The 8,351-nt window shown below is 52.5% G+C and overlaps 1 protein-coding gene across 3 annotated transcripts in view; it reads left to right on the top strand.

Moving 5' to 3' along the window:
• TTC25 (tetratricopeptide repeat domain 25) overlaps positions 1–8,351 on the top strand; it is a 31,901-nt gene that overhangs the window by 10,744 nt on the left and 12,806 nt on the right. The window contains exons 4-8 of one of the 3 annotated variants that reach the window (XM_029926984.1): positions 167–317; positions 1,025–1,086; positions 1,384–1,549; positions 2,821–3,045; positions 3,215–3,422. In XM_029926984.1, coding sequence (XP_029782844.1) covers positions 167–317; positions 1,025–1,086; positions 1,384–1,549; positions 2,821–3,045; positions 3,215–3,422 — 812 coding nt within the window. The remainder of the gene's footprint in view (positions 1–166; positions 318–1,024; positions 1,087–1,383; positions 1,550–2,820; positions 3,046–3,214; positions 3,423–8,351) is intronic. The other 2 variants (XM_029926985.1, XM_029926986.1) reach the window with 2 other exon arrangements.

Genomic DNA, 8,351 nt, shown 5'->3' on the forward strand with positions numbered 1-8,351 from the left:
CCAGACTGCCTAGGGTTTGATACCATTTTCTCGCCTTGGGTCACTTAACCTAGCTACCTGCCCCTGTATCCCAACCTCAGTCCTCAATCCAGGCCCCTCTGTCCCACCATGCCTAAGTCCCATAAAGCCTTGTCTGTCCACCTCGATCTGACTTCTCTCATTTCAGGGGATTTTACAAAAGGCTGAGACTCTGTACACCATGGGAGACTTTGAGTTTGCCCTGGTGTTCTATCATCGAGGCTACAAGCTGCGGCCTGACCGAGAATTCAAAGTTGGAATTCAGAAGGCCCAGGAAGCCATCAACAACTCAGTGGGAAGTGAGTGACCATTGGACCTATGCCTTTATCCAGGGAGGCTCTTGAGTCCTTAGGCTTGGAGGTACAGTGAGAGAGCAGCCACCACCAGGCCCATAGGGAGTCCCACGCTTGGATTTAGTTGCTGCTGATTTTGTTGAAGATTAGGAACTGTCTACCCAGAGGACCAGCTCCTGAGCCACTGTGCTCAGCTCTGCAACTTCTGGCTCTCCTCTAAGCCAGATGAGAAGGCCGTTCACATGAGGCCTGTCTTTGGCCTGGTTTCATAGGGTAGAATGGGGTTCTGAGCGTAGCCTTCCCTAGGCCCTGGCTTCCTCTCACCACATCCACAGACTGGCCTTACCTGTCAGGTTAGCGGCAGGGGTGGGGGGAGGAGAGCTTAGTGTGAAGGGAGGAGGATGGGAGAGTAAGAGTTTGCCTCTGGGGGTGGCAGAGTATGGAAATGCCTGGAGATGGGGAGCTCCTCCCAGCGGTCAGGGACTGCCTTTGTTTCGAAATCTGGCTTCCTCCGCCTTGGGCTGGTGGGGGCTGCCTAGCTCTTAGGAGGCTGTTATTCCAAACACCCTGGACCATTAATCTGCTGGGCTGGCTCAGACTCAGCTTTGGCAAAACTTCCACTCCCTGCCAAAGGCAGCCATTTCTACATAAAAATAGGTGATAGGTCTTGCCTGAGGGCCTGGCAGACCTGAGCGGGACTTCTTTCCTCCCAGGTCCTTCTTCCATTAAGCTGGAAAACAAAGGGAACCTTTCCTTCTTGAGCAAGCAGGCTGAGGTGAGGGCCGTGGTTCTGATTCCATATCCCTCCCAAGTTAAGGCCACACGGGCCTGGGCAGCACAGGTCTCAGTGAGCCTCTGAGCTGGGGGCAGTCAGCTCCTGCCCATCACGGGCGGCCATGGGATTGTGCCCCAGCCCTGGAGGGGTCTTGTTCCCAGACCAGACACTCTCCATGGCCCTTGGCCCACAGAGAGGGCCCTGGAGGAGATGTCTGGGATCATAGACTCTGGGACCGTGGCTGGGTACTCTGGGATCCTTGCTGAGGCTCTGTCGTGTGTTGCTCCATCTCCCCAGAGTATGAAAGCCCAGCAGAAGTCTCATCCTGTGAGACACCTCGTACACCAGCCCAAGGCACAGTCCAAGCGGAAGGGCTCCTTAAAGAGTGAGAAGATTGCCCGCCAGCTCCTGGGCGAGCTCCACGTGGACAAGGAGTATCTGGAGAAGCTCCTTTTGGATGAAGGTTTCAGACATTTTGTTTGCAGCAGGGAACCTGGGGCAGAAGAAATCTGGGACGGATGCTTAATGCATGAGCTGGAGACAGCCTGTCATGTAACATTAGCCGCTGCGCTCCTAAGGACAGGTTTTCCTATTGTTCTCATTTACAGATGAGGAAATTCAGGTGCAGAAAGGTTAAGTAACCTCGTAAGATGGCACATAGGTAAATGGTGCTTTTGAATCTTAGGTTGTCCAATTTCAGAACCTCTTGGCCGTAGGTACCCTGGGCGGGAATACCAGAGATGTGGGTTCTTTTATCCCCATGGTCCTTGCAGGGGCACCCCCTGAGCCTTCAGTTTGTACAAAGGGCAAAGGAAGCTAGCTGGGATGTGCTAGGAGGGGAATCTTATGATACCAGTACTCGAATGTTCTGAAACCTCGGCTGGTCTAACCCCTCCCCCATTTTATAGATAAGAAAAGAGAGACCCTGAATGGGGAGTAACTTGTCCAAGGTGACAAGCAAGTTCATGGCAAAGTTGACACCAGAGGCCGGCCTCCTAATCCTGGGTCCAATGCTCTTTCCACCATACTGTGCTACCAGTGGCAGAAAATAGGGCAGAGCCTCGAAATGAAATGGGAGGGTGGGAGTTTTGCCACTAGTGGATAAGCCTAAGCAGGGCTCATCCTTGAATCAAATGCCTTTTCTCTAGAATTGACTTCCCGGGATATCTGCAGGACTCCCTGCAGGTCTATGTCTAGGGAGCAGCTGCACTCCTGGCACGTCTCTGTAAGAGGCCTGAAAGCTTCCTTCCCTCCAGCTTCTGTGGAGGAAGGGGTAGCCTGAAATTTATCCCCAAGAAGCCCTGTAGTTTTGCTGCTAGCTCTAACCTCTGATCAGGCAGGTGGGCAGAGCCTGGGCATGCCCCACCCCCCGGCTCCCAGCTTGCGCTGGCTCCTAGGGAATCATTTGGCACTGGCAAGCTGGACCAAGCTGTGCTTTCATACTTAGTCTTCCCAGAGGACACTACCTGAGTGTTGGGGTCCTTTTGGAAACTATCCACCGGCTGCCCCTTCCCTTCTGCCAGTTCCTTCTCTCTTGCCCTAATAGGCCTGTCCATTGGGGGTACCTGGAAAGGGGGCTCTGGCCTCACCTGGGTCCAAATAGGGCCACTCTGCCACCTAGGTGCCCTACAGAGAGCCCCACAGGGGCCCCCGCAGCAAGGATCTCCAGCCAAGAGGAGGTGGCTCCCTTAGACGCCCGTTCCAGTCGGTTTCTCCTCACACCCTTCACCCCAGACCTGATCAAAGGCACTGTCAAGCACGGCCTGACCGTGGAGGACCTCATCATGACAGGCGTCAACTACCTGGACAGCCGCAGTAACTTCTGGAGACAACAGAAGCCCATCTACGCCAGGGAACGGGACCAGAAGCTGATGCAAGAGAAATGGCTGCGAGACCGCAAACGCCGTCCCTCACAGACAGCCCGTTACATCCTCAAGAGCCTCGAGGACATTGACATGTGTGAGTAGCATTCTCGGAAGGGCGAGGCCTTTGCCAGGTGGTGGAAGAGCAGCACAGTGGCCTGAGACCTTGGTTCTGCTGGTCTGTGGATGGTATCTATGGGGAGGCGGGTCCTCCCTCAGCCTGAGGAGGCTGCTCACACCTCCCTGTCCCCTGTTCCCCTTCCTAGTGCTGAGCAGTGGTAGTGCTGAAGGGAGCCTTCAGAAGGCTGAGAAGGTGCTGAAGAAACTGCTGGAATGGAACAAAGAGGAGGTACCCAACAAGGATGAGCTGCTTGGAAACTTGTACAGCTGCATAGGAAATGCCCAGATTGAGTTGGGGCAGATGGCCGCAGCCCTGCAGAACCACAGGAAGGACCTGGAGATCGCCAAGGAGTAGTGAGTGCCCAGGGAAGGCTGAGCAGCTGAGGCCCAGGGGCCCACAGATGAGCGGGGGGCAGGGGCCGTGCCTGGCCTTTTGCCAGGACTGCTGGTGGGTGAGCTCCTAGGACCGAGGCTAAGGGGTGGACCTAGACTGTCAGCTTTTTTTGCCACAAAGAGGAAGAAAGTGATCCAAAATGCCAGAAAGTTCAGAGGTTTGGCTCTGAGGGTATATTTCCATTCTTTATTTCTTTAAGTTTTTATTTATTTATTTTGAGAGAGAGAGAGAGAGAGAGAGAGCGCGAGCTCTTGAGCACGTGAGGGGGAGGGGCAGAGAGAGCGAGAGAGGGGGAGGGAATCCCAAGCAGGCTCCACGCTGTCTGTGCAGAGCCAGACACGGACTCGGGGCTGTATCTCATGAACTCCAAGATCATGACCTGAGCCGAAATCAAGTTGGTTGCTTGCCCAACTGAGCCACCCAGGTGCCCCGAAAATATTTCTGTCTTAAATCCTCTCAACATGCGTACATCAATCCCAGACTCGCCGGATGCTGCTAGCATCAGGAACACAGCAGTGACCCAAAACAAGGGTGATCCCCCTGCAGATGTAAAACAAAAAGTGACATAGCCAATAAATGGTAATTGTGGGACGTGTCACGAAGGCATAGGGCCCAGTGCTATGAGGACTCTATTCCAGGAGGATTGGACTCAGCACTGGGGAGCACACTTGGTCTGTGGGAGGAGCCTGAATGAGGCAGATGGAAGCTTGATGCTGGAGAGCACAGAGTATTGCCAGGGGAGGAGTGACCAAGAGGAAGCCAGGCCAAGTGGCAGGGGTCAGATTGAGCAGGGTCCTGGAAGCTATGGTGCTGACCAAGAGCCCGGGCTCTGGAGCAGCCTGACCTGGGCTTTGGAATTGTACCTCGCAGCCAGCACCGCAGCCGTGGGGCCTTGGGCAAGGTGCTCCCCCTCTCCCGGCCAGGTGTCCTCACTGGACACCTCAGTGGTGTTGGCACCTTCAATGGGCATAACAATGGCTCCTTTCTGATGGCGGGGAAGGAAGAGGCCATGCAGAAGTCCACGTAAAGATCTCACGGCAGTGCCTGGTGTCTGTAATAGTATGAATACCAACCATCCGCTCTTCCCAAGACTTGAAGGCCCCTCTCAAAGGTACCATCACTTTCCAGGCATCCTGGATCTAACCTGTGGAGTCCTCCATGACTTTCCCCTGCTTGGTTTCCATTTGCCCACAGTCTGAGCCTCTCTCCCACCTTCCATCATCCCATTTCCAGTCGCAGGTCGGGAGCTCGGCTCTTCCTGGCTCCAGCTGCTCCCATGCATCACCTCCAGAGACCTGCATTTCTTCCCCCAACCCTTCTTGCCCTGCAGACACACTAGCCTCGGCCCCTCATTGCCTGTCGGTTCAAACCACCTGCCTTCACTTGGCACCCAAGGCACCTTGTGAACCCACTTCTGCACAATGCTTCCTGTCACTCCTCCATTTGGGGCAAACCCTATTTCTTTCTTTTTTTAAATCTTTAATGTTTGTTTATTTTTGAGAGAGAGAGACACACACACACAGAGTGCAAGTGGGATAGGGCAGAGAGCGAGGGAGACACAGAATCCAAAGCAGGCTCCAGACTCTACACTGTCAGCACAGAGCCCGATGCAGGGCCCGCAGACCGCGAAATCATGACCTGAGCTGCTCTCGGATGCTCAGCTGACTTGCGCCAGCCAGGCGCCCCTTGGTCAGACCTTATTTCTTGAAGGTTCCTGCCTCCCACCCTCTCCTCACTCACCTGAGCCCCATGTGCTGTCTGTTCCCAGTTCATTTCTCACTGGCCTTTGTCATGCTGAGCAGAAGTATTCCATACTGGCTGTTCTGGGAGTGGAAAACAACAGCTTTGGAGACAGAACTGTTTTTGATTCAGAAGCTGTGTGGATTTGATTCACTTGCTCATCTCCTCAGTTTGCTCAGAAGGCATAATAATACTGACTCAGAGATTATAAGGATTACATCAGATATGTATTTACAGTGCCATGGATCCAGCCATCTCCCTGGCTGTGAAAACTTATTATCTTTGCTGCTCATCACACCTCCCTCCTGAGCCCCGGGCCTGCATAGCCAACCGAATCCAAGGCATTTTCAGTTGGATATCCCGCGGGAATCCCAAATTCAGCATGCCCAAAGTGGAACCCCTTATCTTCCTCCCAAACCTCTTGCTCCAGGGTTCTCTGTCTGTGATGATGGCACTGTTAGCCACTCAGTGCCCAAGAAGGAGCCCAGGCAGCTTCCCAGCATCCTCCCTCCCCTCCATGCTCACGCCCAGCAGCCTACGCCTTGTCTGGGCCTCCTTCCTGTCTCCTAGGTGCTTTTCCATCTCCCTCCCACAGCTCAGTCCAGACCCTCCTCACTTGTAGACTGATTCTTCCAGCCTGGGTTTCCTGGAGCCGGGCTGGCCCTTCTGTGCAAAACAAGTCCAGTGGTGGGTTGGGATGAAGTTCCAGCTCCCAGTTCTGCCTGCTTGGTCTGCCCTTCCTGACCAGACTTGTCCTGGCCCCAGTTGACCTAGTTCTCTCCAGGCCCCTGGGCAGCTTGTGCCTCAGCCAGCACCTTGTGGTTGTGTTCCTCCTTTCTCTCTTGCCAGCACTTTATCAACCCTCTCCTTCCCATCCTGCAAATTTTATTTATTAAAAAAATTTTTTTTAAGTTTGTTTTGAGAGAGAGAGAGAGAGCATCAGAAGCAGGCCTCATGCACTGTCACTGTGGAGCCCAATGTGGGGCTTGATCTCATGAACCTTGAGATCATGACCTGAGCTGAAATCTGGAATCTGCTGCTTACCTGACTGAGCCACTCAGGCACCCTTACCCCCTGCCATCCTTCAAATTTTAAATATGTGTTTCTTTCAGGAAAGTTCCATGTGTCCCCTGGGTGATACAGAAATCCCCCTTTAATGTTCCCTCTCCACACTCCACGTGGATCTGGTCTCCTCTATTAGACTCTGGACTTTCCACTATCGTATATCCTGTTCTCTTCCCAGCACCTGCCATGTAGTGGGCATGTGATCAGTGCATGCCAAGTGGCTAAACAAATAGAGGTGTTCTTTTGATCATGTTAGGCCCTTTGTTTAACACCATGAAGGGGCCTCCAGTCTTGTTCGTGAGTTCAGGTCCTCCCTCATTCTAGTCAGCCACGCCCTACATTTCTCCTTTTGGACATTCTAGATTGCATGCTTTCTCATTGCTGTTGTTATTTTTGTTGCACAGTATTATGAGTAAGTTAACATACTTTCATTCATTCATCACACCACAGCAGAGCGCCTTCTCTGGAAGGGGGAGGGTGCAATGGGTGGCTGCCGTCAGCAGCAGGTGCACAGTGTGGCTAAAGGTCCAAGGACAGGCAGGTGGGAGCACTGGCGGGAGCTGAGGGAGCCTTGGAGAGAACAGGTCAGCTGAGTGGACCTGGGAGGAGGGCACCCCAGGCAGAGAGAAGTGGCGAGGGGGGGGGAAGGACCTGTGGGGGTGGCAGTCTAGATCCCAGGCTGAGGAGGACTGAGGGCCAAGGACGAGTGTGCTTTTACACAAGTACTTATGTGAGTCTGGTACTTGGTCCAGAGCGCTGTGACACTAAGAGCAGAACTTGGGAGTCCCCTCCTCCTCCCCCACCTCCCAGCACCACACTCCCCTCACTTCCCTGGGGCCATGTTGACCTGTGACCTTCTGGCCCTTTTCAATGTATTTACTTAAGCATTTCTATACATAAGCACACACTAGGATTCTCAACACAAAAGCAGCTCATTTTGATGTTTTTTAAAAAGCATGTGTCTTAGAAAGGGTCTCCTCTTGAAATAGCTTCAGAGCATGGAATTTCAGCACACACAGTAATTTCTTTAGCTGTGTCCCTGTGGGCAGACACGCGGGATGTTCCATTTTTGTCATGCACAGCATGTGGGGGGAGAGGAATGGCCTGAGGAGATGTGCGTGTCTGAAAGGCAGGCTCTGTGACAGTGGGGAGAATGAGTCCAAGGAACAAAGTTTCATGGACGTTGGAGGAGCCCGCTGGATGGCAGGGCCTTGAGGGGCGAGGAGGAGTGAAAGAGTGGGAGGAGATGCTGGGGGTGGGGGGAGCACCAGAGGAGGGTTTTCTTACGTTCTTTGTTGGGAGGAATTTTTTAACGGATCAGAGTGTTCGTGTGGTGGTAATGGTAAAGAACCTATATAAGGGGAACAATTGTGTGTTTCTTTACGGAACTATCTTAATCTCTTTTCTGTTGTTACAGGAATACTGTAAACAGTTTAAGCAATGTGGGTAAATGAATAGTTTTCCTCATACTCTCATTTCCCCTGGGTAATCATTATTAATAGCTAGACTTACGTCCCCTCAACTGCTTTTTAAAATGCTCATTAAAAAAATTTTTTAATGTTTTTTTTATTTTTGAGAGAGAGAGACACACACACACAGGGAGTAAGGGAGGGGCAGAGAGGGAGGAAGACAGAATCCAAAGCAGCTCCAGGCTCTGAGCTGTCAGCACACGTCCCGATGCAGGGCTCAAACCCAGGAGCCATAAGATCATGACCTGAGCAGAAGTTAGCCGCTTAACCGACTGAGCCACCCAGGCACCCTTAAAAATGGGTGGCTCAGTCCATGGAGCATGCAATTCTTGACCTCGGGGTTGAGTTCAAGCCCCACATTGGGTGTAGCAATTGCTTGAAAATAAAATGTTTAGGGGTGCCTGGATGACTCAGTTGGTTAAGTATCCAACTCTGGATTTCAGCTCAGTCATGATCTCATGGTTCATGAGTTTGAGCCCCGCATCAGGCCCTCTGCAACAGCGTGGAGCCTGTTTGGGATTCTCTCCCTCTCTCTCTCACTCTTTGTCCTTCCCGTGCACGCTGTGCTCTCTTTTTCTCTGTCAAATAAATAAGTCTTATTTAAAAAAAAAAAAA

This window comes from Suricata suricatta, chromosome 17, assembly GCF_006229205.1.
Source record: "Suricata suricatta isolate VVHF042 chromosome 17, meerkat_22Aug2017_6uvM2_HiC, whole genome shotgun sequence".
NCBI classification, from domain to species: Eukaryota; Metazoa; Chordata; class Mammalia; order Carnivora; family Herpestidae; genus Suricata; species Suricata suricatta.